Here is a 12,129-nt window from a genome sequence, read left to right as displayed (position 1 = left end):
CTGAACTGAACACATATAGTGCTGCTTTGTCAAGTTAGATTTTCATTTTCTTGATAATTCAAAATCTATTTCCCTTTCAGCTTACAGCCTTTGGACACTCTGCCCTGTTTTCTGAAAAATGGGAAGAGACAAACTTTGACTGAAAATCTGGTTGAAACTTTACAGGAAACGCCTAAGATGATCCTCCCATGGAAGTGAAGAAGATTTCTTCCAATGACCAGATGCTAGCTGTTTGGCAAATATAACGGGAGATTTGGCTGGTCGCTTTTTCTAACAAAATAGTTGTGCATTAATACCATAAGAAATAGGCACAGGAATAGACCATTCTGAGGAAGTGGTTTTTAAAATTCAACTTCGTTAACAAGCAAATCTTCCTTCCAAACTTCCCACTCAGCTAGAACAGTCAAAGGTCATCTTCCCTAACTTTAAGAAAATGTTCTGTTTTATTACGTAATATGTGGGAGACTCTCCCTTCGCGTGTTTCATACTTCTGTTATTTCTTTGTCTAAATATAAAGTGCACTATTTAAACAACAAAACGAATGCGTGTAACGCCTCCAGCTCCGAGATCTTGGTGATATCACTGCCACCGGTTGAAAGAAATGTTGGTCATTTTCCCCCTGTCAGACACGCTAGGATTGTGCAAGATCCTGATCAACTACCTATAAAACCCGGGCAATTCAGAAAGACTTAACTCATGACAAGACTTCTCGAACGGAAAGATGAGCTACATGAAGATTATCGTTCTTTATGTATTTGTTTATCTATCAGTGTGTCTAGCTCTTCCGCTGAGCTCCGCCACCGAACCAGTTAGTGAACAGGACTGGAACCAATGTCGGGTACAATATATACCACCAGCGAATGCATATATCGATGCACTATATATATATATATATATATATATATATATAATATATAAAGATAATATATGAAACAGTAATTGTGCATTAAAATCAACTAAAGTAAAAACTCAGTTTCGTTGAATTTGAAATAAAGGGAGAAAATTTGCATTTAGCTTTGAAATAAACTTTGTTTTCCTTTTCTAACTAGAAATACCTGAAGACATTTTACAACATGACAGAGGCCGCTTTGAGAAAAAGCAACGACGGATTAACGAGAAAGATCGAAGAAATGCAAGAATTCTTTGGTCTGCAGGTAACTGGCACCCTGGACCGGGAGACGCTGGCAGAGATGAAGAAGCCCCGTTGTGGAGTGCCTGATGTCCAGCCCTACAGTCTCTTCCCAGGAACACCCCGGTGGCCCAGGAACACCATCACCTACAGGTAGATAGCGCGGCTGGGGCGGCTCACATCATCAGGTAGCAAGTGAAAACAAACTTTTACAAAGCAACTATTTGTTCACCTCCTTCTTCCCGACTAGGATTGAAAAGTACACGTCGAAACTGAGCAAGCGAGAGGTGGATGCTGTGATCCCCCTGGCTTTACAAGTTTGGAGCGATGTCACTCCCCTGACCTTTGTCAGACTCTATTCCGGAGAAGCTGATATCAGGATTTCGTTCGCAAGTCGCAGTACGTTCAACAATTCTGTCTGTGTCCTGCCGTTTTATTTTCTTCCTGCCGTTTAATTTTTGGGTGCTGTTTACTCCTAGGTCATGGGGACTTTAGCGACTTCGATGGAGAGGGCGGTGTTTTAGCGCACGCTTTTGCTCCTGGAGCAGATCTCGGCGGCGATGCTCACTTTGATGAAGATGAAAGGTGGACGTTGTCAAGATCTGGTAAGGAGTTTCCAACTACTGAAATGGGAGAGATTTAACCGAGAGTATATTGAACTGTTCATGCACTGACGTATCACATGGACTGTGGAAAATGTCGGGGCGCCGGCATTTTGTAATTTTAATTCAAATTTAAAACGACAAATGTTAAATTGGCTTCAGGAGGTGCTCATGGAATAGTTCTCACAATGCATATTCTTCATTCATTTCTCATTTTCAAACTGTTCATATCTAGCGTTCCGTATAAACTTGACCAATTTGTGTTGCTTCACCATCTTCGCAGGAATCAACTTGTTTTTTGTTGCGGCCCATGAATTTGGCCATTCTCTCGGACTGGGACACTCAAAGCAGAGATCCGCTTTGATGTTTCCCACCTACGACCCCAATTCCTATCAAAACATCAACAGTTTTCGTCTCTCGAAGGACGACGTGAGAGGCATCCAGGCTTTGTACGGTAAGTTGAACATTGTGCTCACTGGACTAGATAGAACATCGAATGTAGAGCAGTACAGCCCATTACAGGCCCTTCGGCCCTCGATATTGTGCCTGCCTGTGAAACCAATCTGAAGCCCATCTAACCTACACTGTTCCATTCTCATCCATATATTTATCCAATGACCATTGAAATGCCCTTAAAGTTGGTGAGTCTACTACTGTTGCAGGCAGGGCATTCCATACCCCTACTACTCTCTGAGTAAGGAAACTACCTCTGACATCTGTCCTATATCTATCACCCCTCAATTTAAAGCTATGCTGCCCTCGTGCTAGCCATCACCATCCAAGGAAAAAGACTCTCACTGTCCACCCTATCTAACCCTCTGATTATCTTATATGTCTCAATTAAGTCACCTCTCAACCTTCTCTCTAACAAAAACAGCCTCAAGTCCCTCAGCCTTCCCTCATAAGACCTTCCCTCCATACCAGGCAACATCCTAGTAAATCTCCTCTGAACCCTTTACAAATCTTCCACATTCTGAGGTTGCTGAGGGAGGTGATAGAGGAAATGGGACCCTGATAGATATCTTTGTAGCATCCTTAAGTACAGGGGAGGTGCCAGAGGACTGGAGGGTTGCTCATGTTGTCTCCCATTCAAGAAGAGTAGTAGGGATATTCTGGCAAAATACAGTTAGTGGTGGGAGTGTTGCTGGAGAAGGTGCTGAGGGATAAAATCTATTTATATTTGGAAAAGAATGGGCTTATCAGTGATAAGCAACATGGTTTTGTGTGGGGGAGATCATGCCTTACCAAGGTAATAGAGTTCTTTGAGGAAGTGACCAGGTTGATAGATGAAGGAAGGACTGTTGATGTCATATACATGGACTTTAGTAAGGCGTTTGATAAGGTTCCCCAAGGTAAACTAATGGAGAAAGTGAAGTCACATGGTGTGCAGAGTGTTCTAGCTAGGTGGATAAAGAACTGGTTGAGCAACAGGAGACAGAGAGTAGTAGTTGAAGGGAGTTTCTTGAAATGGAGAAAGGTGACCAGTGGTGTTCCACAGGGATCAGTGTTGGGGCTACTGTTGTTTGTGATATACATAAATGATCTGGAAGAGGGCACTGTTGGTCCAATCAGTTAGTTTGCAGGTGACATGAAGATTGGTGGAGTAGCAGAAATCATAAGGGACTGTCAAAGAACGCAGGAGAATATAGATAGACTGGAGAGTTGGGCGGAGAAGTGGCAGATGGAGTTCGATCCAGGCAAATATGAGGTGATGCATTTTGGGATGTCTGATTCTAGAACTAACTATACTGTAAATGGAAGAGCCTTGGGGAAAGTTGATGGGCAGAGAAATCTGGGAGTTCAGGTCCATTGTACCCTGAAGGTTGCTGCACAGGTGGATAGAGTGGTCAAGAAGGTATATGGTATGCTTGCCTTCATCAGACGGGCTTTGAGTATAAGAGCTAGCAGGTTATGTTAAAATTGTACAAGACATTGGTTCGGCCGCATTTAGAATACTGTGTACAGTTCTGGTCGCCACATTACCAAAAGGATGTGGATGCTTTGGAGAGGGTGATTAGAATAGATTCCCGACAGCATGGAGACAAGTCCAACAAGTCCACACCAACCCTCCAAAGAGTAACACATCCAGACCCATTCCCCTATATTTATCCCTCACTTTGGGCAATTTAGCATGGCCAATTCACCTAGCCTGCACATCTTTGGATTGTGGAAGGAAACAGGAGCACCTGGAGGAAGCCCACGAAGACATGGGGAGAACATGCAAACTCCACACACAGTCACCCCAGGTGGGAATTGAACCAAGGTCCCTGGTACTGTGAGGCAGCAGTGCTAACCAATGAGCCACAGTGCCAGACCAAAGAAGGGTGCTGAGAAGATTTATGACCTTAGTGTCATCCACAAATTTACTAACCCATCCTTCTGTCCCCTCATCTAGGTCATTTATAAAAATGACAAACAGCAGTGGCCACAAAACAGATCCTTGTGGCACGCCACTTGTAACTGAACTCTAAGATGAACTTTTCCCATCAACTACCATCCTCTGACTTCTTTCAGCTAGCCAATTTCTGATCCAAACCACTAAATCACCCTCAATCTCATGTCTCTGCATTTTGTGCATCAGCCTACTGTGGGGAACTTATCAAATTCCTTACTGAAATCCATATACACCACATCAACCCCTTGACCCTCAGCCACTTGTTTGGTCACCTTCTCAAAGAACTCAATAAGGTTTGTACTCTTCGGACGGTCAGTGTACACTCATTAGGCCGAATGGCCTGTTTCCACACTATGGGGATTAGATGGGTATCAGTAAATCTTTCTAAATAAAATGTGATAGACTGTGGGAACTATTTCATGAGATTAATATTACTTATATTGCATTTAAAATGCTGCATAATTCTTGCATTTTACAAGTAATTTCCAAATTATTACAACAATAATAAAATTTTACATCATAGAAAGAATTCTTACAGTACATCCTGCAGGTTTTTCTTCATTTTCCATTCAGCCCATTCCTTTGCTTTTTCTCCAATTTATCTTACATTTCTAAAACTATTTCTCAGTAATAGGTATCCATAGAGTTTAGAATTCTTTATTTGCTTCAAACGTAAATTTACCTTAATTACTTTTAAAATTTATAATTTTTCTTATTTACCAAACACTTTAAATTCTCCTGCTGTACTTTAGGAGCTCGTCAAGGTCCAAGACCAACACAACCACGGCCTAAACCACCTCAACCAACAAAAACTCCGGACAAGTGTGATCCCCAATTGTCATTTGATGCAGTTGCTCGTTTACGTGGAGAACTTTGGTTCTTTAAGAATGGGTATGAACAGTTTTGATTATATTTATTGTAACTATTACACTAATGTTATTAATGCTTAAAATATTTGATCATTTATTTAGTTATTATAGAACTAACACTATGATTTAGTATGTGTTGATCCATTGCACCAAAGGAAAATAGTAAAATGTAACCTTTGTTTTGCATTTGTAACTTCAGATGAGATTATCCAGACAGACAGCAAGAAAACAAGAGATATTCCTGTAACAAGATATGGTGAATAAGGGAAAATACCTGATTGCATCATGGAATTTCATTCTGAGTAAAATAGATAGAAGCACTGGCAAATTATCAGCAGCTGAGTGCAAGAGGACTACTTTCAGTTATGAGGATAGATTTAAGAAGTTGGGATTATTTTACATGGAGAGGGAAAGGCTGAGAAACATTTGAGACTCAGAGGGCACAATTTTAAAGCACTTTGCAAAAGAACCAAATGCAAGATGATAAGCTTTTCCACAGAGCAGATTGTGAGAGTTTGGAATGCATTGCCTTGAAGTGCGATATGGTGGCAGTTTAATTGAGGTGCTCGAGGAGGCGTTAAATGCAGCATTACTGGAAAAAGACAGAAGAATTAAACTAAGCCAATATGCTCAGGGAGTCTCTGCAGATACAATGGGCTGAATTATCTCCTTCTCCACGATAACAATTCTGTGATGTCATGATCAAATTTTAGAGGAGACCAATACTGCAAATTGTGAATACACTATGTAATTATGCAATAGTCACACAGCCCGAAAACAGATTCTTTGGTCCAACTTGGTCTGCACCAAACTAGATATCCCAATCTGACCTAATTCCTTTGGCAGCATTTGGCCCATATCCCTCTAAACCCTTCCTATTCATATCCCCATCAAATGCCTTTTAAATGTTGTAATTGTACCCACCTCCATCACTTCCTCTGGGTGCTTTTTCCACACACATAACACCCTCTGTGTAAAACCTCACACCTCAGGTCTTTTTAAAATCTTTTTCCTCTTACTTTTCACCCTATCCATGTCCCTCATGATTTTACAGATCTCTATAAGGTCACCACTCAGCCTCCAACACTTCAGGATCTTGATGGAATTGATTTTCTGAGATTAGATCTATACAAACTGCACAGCATTCACATCCAATTGTACAAAGCAGATTTGAATTGTAGGCTTATTTCCAAACAGTTGCTACTAAAATGTTCTGTATTTTAAGATTGATGGTTATGTTTGTAAATTGCACTGTAGGCTTTTTTTAAATTTCAGATTAGCCTCAGTGCTGATATTTCTGTAGATTTGATTACCAATGACTACATTACATTGTACCTGTATAGATTCTGGATTTTAAAAAATTGTTTTTAGTAATTAAATAAACTTTCTTATTGTTTAGAATTTTTTGGAGGAAACATTATCAACGTCAAGATGTGACAGTAATCCCAATCAAATATATTTTTCCAAATATTCGATCAGTAGATGCTGCTGTTGAATTCAAGAACAGAGATGCGGTGGCCATTTTCAAAGGTTCTAGAATTTTTATACTATATTTTACACACAATTTGCAGATTGTTCTAGAGTATTGCATGATCAGTTCAAATCATAGATAAAAATTAAGCTTGCACATTAAAATTTGTAAGAAAAATCAACAGATCTGTTTCTTCGTTTGTTTGGCTGATGAGTGTAGAATGAAGAATGGAAATCTGAAGATTCATTTCTTGCTTTCCGCTCTTATATTTTCTGCTAAGCATTTGTTAACTTACTGAATACTTCTTAAACGTTCTGAAGTTTTGCCCTATCTCGTCACTGTTGATTAAGATATTTGTTAAAACCCCCTAGGATCAAAATATTGGCTAATTCAAGGCTTCAGGATTTTGAAAGGTTATCCTAGGAGCATCAGATCCTTTCAATTTCCAAGATCTGTTACACACATAGATGCTGCCTTATATATCAAGGAAACAAGAAAAGTCTTATTCTTTGTTGGAAATAAGTATTGGAGGTAAGTATGAGTTTAATATGCATTTCCCATTACTCAGGAATAAATTAAATTTCTTTCACAATCTAATTAACATTTCTAAAACGGGATCAGAAAACTCAGTTGATTGGGTGATTGTTTTGCAATGCAGACTAATGGCAACAGCATGGGTTTAATTCCCACATTGACTAAAGTTTTGATGAAGGGTTCTTCTACTCAACTTCTCCCCTTTCCTGAGACGTGGTGACCTTCAGTTAAACCACCACCAGCTAATGAGAGAACACACTTATCGCAAGACTACTGTGACTTTATCTTCACTTTCTCTAAGACATCTTCAAAGCTTATTATTCTGGGAAAAGATAATATTAATAGAGTTACTATTTTAATAATATTGACTTATGACAAAGACTTAGATAATAAAAATAAAATAATTGACAAGATAGATATGTTTCAATGATCCTTTATTTCAATGTTATTTTATTATCCTGTATTTAGTTATAATACATGGAAAAATCAAATGGACAGAGACTACCCAAGAAGAATAGTTGATGACTTTCCAGGTATTGGAAACAAAGTAGAATCAGCATTTCAAAGCAAAGGTGAGTTCTGGAGGAATGGAATATTCAATATTTTGAAAAACCGTGATAGTTTAGTTTGATTTATATTTTGTACTACATTATTACATTTGTAAAATATTTTTAAGTTTTGCACTTCTTTTATCTCCAGGCTACTTCTACTTCTCTAATGGAGCCAGACAGTATGAATATGATCACAGGAACAAACGCGTTGTTCGTGTTCTGAGGCCAAATGATTGGCTAAACTGCAATTAGGGAATAATAAGTACTTTGTTTAAATAGTTATCTGATGCAGTTTTCATCAAAATATTATACTATTTCAAAACAGTGGCACTTCATTTTAGATTACAATTTGATTATTTCATTGTGGTATGAAAATGGCATTCATTTTTAATAATTGTTAAAAGTTACCAAACAAATGCATCACATTTTATACAATTTACTTTAAACTATGTTGAACATTCTTTTCTGTGAATCATAATATACATAAGTATACAATCAAGATTTGACCCTTCTGATCACGATGGCAATGGGAATAGCAGTTCAGCATGTGGGTGCCTGAGCCCAAAGCTCATCTGCTCCTCCTGCTTTTACTTTTCTATCATTTTTTTTCTCTTTTATTTTTAAATTTTAATCTTACTTACCTTCTGTGGAGAGCTCGACCAGCATTTAGCTGTCCAGTGTGTTGGAGGCAAAGTTTGTTCCTAGTGGTGGAGGGAGTTGAGTTTGTGCTCCTGAAGGCAGCAGCAGCAGCGGAGGTAGATGAGATTGTGTTCCTGGCAGTGGTGGTGGAGGGGGGTGAGGTTGTGTTCCTGGCAGTGGTAGTGGAGGGGGGTGAGGTTGTGCTTCTGGCAGTGGTAGAGATGTACAGTGAGGTTGTGTTCCTGGCAGTGGTAGTGGAGGGGGGTGAGGTTGTGCTTCTGGCAGTGGTAGTGGAGGGGGGTGAGGTTGGCCCCAGTGCCCAGTGCAGGATGTGGCAGCTTCAACAGCAGCTGAATTGCTGAGATCGGTCCAGCACAGACTCGTGGCAGCAGCAATGTCAGTCAAGACACGGTGACTCAGTGGTTAGTGCTGCTGCCTCACACCACCAGGGTCCCAGGTTCGATTCCAGCTTTGGGCAACTGTCTATGTGGAGTTTGCACATTCTCCCTGTGTCTACGTGGGCTTCTTCTGGGTTCCCTCGGTTTCCTCCCACAGTCCAAAGATGTGCAGGCCAGGTGTATTGGTCATGTTAAAATGTCCATTGTATTAAGTGCATTAATCAGAGGGAAATGAGTCTGGGTGGGTAATCCTTTAGAGTGTCGGTGTGGACTGGTTGGCCCTCAAGGCTGGCCAACTGCTTCATGCTGGTGATGACGTGTCGGAGTGGTAAAGACCAGATCCAGGCGCATGGCTAAGCATTTAAGAAAGATTGTGATGTTAAACATTTAACTTTATTTCCTTATTTTTCTACTTTGCATCTAAGATTTTGTATCTAGGTACTTTTGTACCTAAGGTGGTACTGGAGAGTGGTGACTTTGATCATTTTTCACTGTCACCCTATATCTCTGTACCTGAGTACGTGACAATAAATTCTAATTCTAATTAAAATATGCAGGCTTAATGAACAAACAGAAACAAGATTAATATTTAGTTAATATTTTTGCACTGTATGTGTTTAGTCTATTTCTAACATTTTAATATTGGTTAATGTTTAAATACTGCTCTTCTATTCTGAGCACTGTTTCAAATAACATAAAATCACCATTTACTCAGCTCTTTTTGTGGTGTACATTACACAACATGCTCAATTGTGAATTTTAATTCATCGCAAAATATCAATTGAATGGCTGTGTTGATTGCTCATCACTGAAGTGTTATTAAATTGACCCCATAGGTTCTTCAAATAATTTTTCACTATTATAGAGGATATATAATAAATATATATTATATATAGTTTATCTTGCGAAGATCTTTGCATCCTCGCTCTCCACTGGAGTCGTACCTGAGGACTGGAGAGAGGCAAATGTAATTCCTCTCTTCAAGAAAGGAAATAGGGAAATCCCCAGCAATTACAGACCAGTCAGTCTCACGTCTGTCGTCTGTAAGGTGTTAGAAAGGATTCTGAGGGATAGGATTTATGACCATCTGGAAGAGCATGGCTTGATTAAATGTAGTCAACATGGCTTTGTGAGGGGCAGGTCATGCCTCACAAACCTTATCAAGTTCTTTGAGGATGTGACTAGAAAAGTTGATGAGGGTCGAGCTGTGGATGTGGTGTATGTGGACTTCAGCAAGGCATTTGATAAGGTTCTCCATGGTAGGCGCATTCAGAAGGTCAGGAGGAATGGGATACAGGGGAACTTAGCTGTCTGGATACAGAATTGGCTGGTCAATAGAAAACAGCGAGTGGTAGTAGAAGGAAAATATTCTGCCTGGAAGTCAGTGGTGAGTGGTGTTCCACAGGGCTCTGTCCTTGGGCCTCTGCTGTTTGTAATTTTTATTAATGACTTGGATGAGGGGATTGAAGGATGGGTCAGCAAGTTTGCAGATGACACAAAGGTTGGAGGTGTCATTGATAGTATAGAGGGCTGTTGTAGGCTGCAACGGGACATTGACAGGATGCAGAAATGGACTGAGAAGTGGCAGATGGAGTTCAACCTGGATAAATGCGAGATGATGCATTTTGGAAGGTCAAATTTGAAAGCTGAGTACAGGATTAAGGATAGGATTCTTGGCAGTGTGGAGGAACAGAGGGATCTTGGTGTGCAGGTACATAGATCCCTTAAAATGGCCACCCAAGTGGACAGGCTTGTTAAGAAAGCATATGGTGTTTTGGCTTTCATTAACAGGGGGATTGAGTTTAAGAGCCGTGAGATCTTGTTGCAGCTCTATAAAACTTTGGTTAGACCGCACTTAGAATACTGCGTCCAGTTCTGGTCACCCTATTATAGGAAAGATGTGGATGCTTTGGAGCGGGTTCAGAGGACACTTACCAGGATGCTGCCTGGACTGGAGGGCTTATCTTACGAAGAGAGGTTGATTGATCTCGGACTTTTTCATTGGAGAAAAGGAGGAGGAGAGGGGACCTAATTGAGGTATACAAGATAATGAGATTAAAAATCACACAACACCAGGTTATAGTCCAACAGGTTTATTTGGAAGCACTAGCTTTCAGAGTGCTGCTCCTTCATCAGGTAGCTGTGGAGCAGGATCATAAATCTTATGATCTTAAGCTACCTGATGAAAGAGCAGCGCTCCGAAAGCTAGTGCTTCCAAATAAACCTGGTGTGTGATTTTTAACATTGTCCACCCCAATGTGCTCCTCCACATCATGTATTTATTTTAGATCACCAAAATCCACAGAATTTTGCTTTTGCTTTTATTCATCAATTTGCTAAATGATCATTCACAATTTGCACTTGACCCAAGATTTGATCATTTGCAAAGGAGAGAAGTGTGGTTTAGTGTTATAGCTGAACTTTTAGCAAATTGAGAAATACAGGTACATCAAAATATTTTTTGCTGGTATGTTTCATATCTGTAGGCATGTTGAACTTATTGAATGTGAAATCTTAATTTTACCAAAGCATTTGTATTTAACATAATCAAAGTTTATTGTGATGGGAGAATAAACGTCTTTATCTGAACTTCATGCACTAAGTCTTCAATCTTGTACATCATCACACATTCATCATTGGTTTACTTACCAGTTCCAGTTTCAGATAATCTTACACTCATGCTAGCACAGGTTATAAACCTCACAGAAATATTTGTACTGGATCAGCAATGTAACAAATAAATGTTTTCTGTAGATATGCAGCAAATGGCCAGGGAACAACCAAGAGGGAAATCCTACTGACCTTACCGTCACCAACCCAACCTGTCACACATCCATCTGTCCATGACAGAATTGGTTAGGATGACCACTACACAGTCCTTGTGGAGATAAAATCCCATCTTCAAACTGAGAATACTTTTCATCCTATTATAGGAGGCTACAATCATACTAAATTCGACAGATATTGAATAGGTCTAGCAGCTCAAAACAAAGCATTCATCAATTGGTGTAGCCATCAACAGCAGCAGAACTGTATTCCCACACAATTTGCAACCTCATGGCTCAGTATATCTCCCAATCTACCATTATTATAAAGTCAGAGGATCCTGCTTTAAGGAGAAATGCAGGAAGAGCAGCATCACACATACCTAAAAATTAGCACGTGGAGATGCCAATGTTGGACCTTCAGGCCATTCAGCTTCTGATCTTCAGGTAAGCGTCCTCCAAGGCAGCCTTCGAGATACACAACAACGCAGAATCACTGAGCAGAAACTGATCGCCAAGTTCCGTACCCATGGAGACAGTCTCGACCATGATTGTGGGTTCATGTGACCCCATTAGACATCTGCATCTGTTAAATCTTCCTAACTGTCCTGCTTTGACACCATCACTTTGATAAACTATTATGAATTCTTTACCTTAATTAGTTTGTACAGTTTTGTGTTACTTGTTACTTTGGTTAGACCCTCAGTCTAAAACATAGAACAGTACAGCACAGAACAGGCCCTTCAGCCCACGATGTTGTGCCGACCACTGATCCT

At 40.0% G+C, this 12,129-nt stretch overlaps 1 protein-coding gene across 1 annotated transcript; it reads left to right on the top strand.

Moving 5' to 3' along the window:
• The first annotated feature begins 678 nt into the window (after positions 1-678).
• Positions 679-8,377, top strand: LOC122550420 (stromelysin-1-like). Its single transcript, XM_043691129.1, has 10 exons — positions 679-838; positions 1,050-1,282; positions 1,380-1,528; positions 1,609-1,734; positions 2,015-2,185; positions 4,879-5,017; positions 6,395-6,525; positions 6,838-6,997; positions 7,469-7,572; positions 7,700-8,377. Exons 1-10 carry the CDS (start codon positions 722-724, stop codon positions 7,801-7,803), a joined length of 1,434 nt encoding a protein of 477 aa, XP_043547064.1. The 5' UTR covers positions 679-721; the 3' UTR covers positions 7,804-8,377.
• Positions 8,378-12,129: the final 3,752 nt, after the last annotated feature.

Source organism: Chiloscyllium plagiosum, chromosome 6 (assembly GCF_004010195.1).
Source record: "Chiloscyllium plagiosum isolate BGI_BamShark_2017 chromosome 6, ASM401019v2, whole genome shotgun sequence".
Lineage (NCBI taxonomy): Eukaryota > Metazoa > Chordata > Chondrichthyes > Orectolobiformes > Hemiscylliidae > Chiloscyllium > Chiloscyllium plagiosum.
This window is presented reverse-complemented; position numbering and strand designations above follow the sequence as displayed.

Coding starts and splice junctions, on each gene's coding strand:
- LOC122550420 (XM_043691129.1), top strand. CDS start 722: ATGAGCTACATGAAGATTATCGTTCTTTATGTATTTGTTTATCTATCA. Junction 5,018..6,394: donor CTTTGGTTCTTTAAGAATGG/GTATGAACAGTT, acceptor CTTATTGTTTAG/AATTTTTTGGAGGAAACATT. Junction 6,998..7,468: donor GTTGGAAATAAGTATTGGAG/GTAAGTATGAGT, acceptor TCCTGTATTTAG/TTATAATACATGGAAAAATC.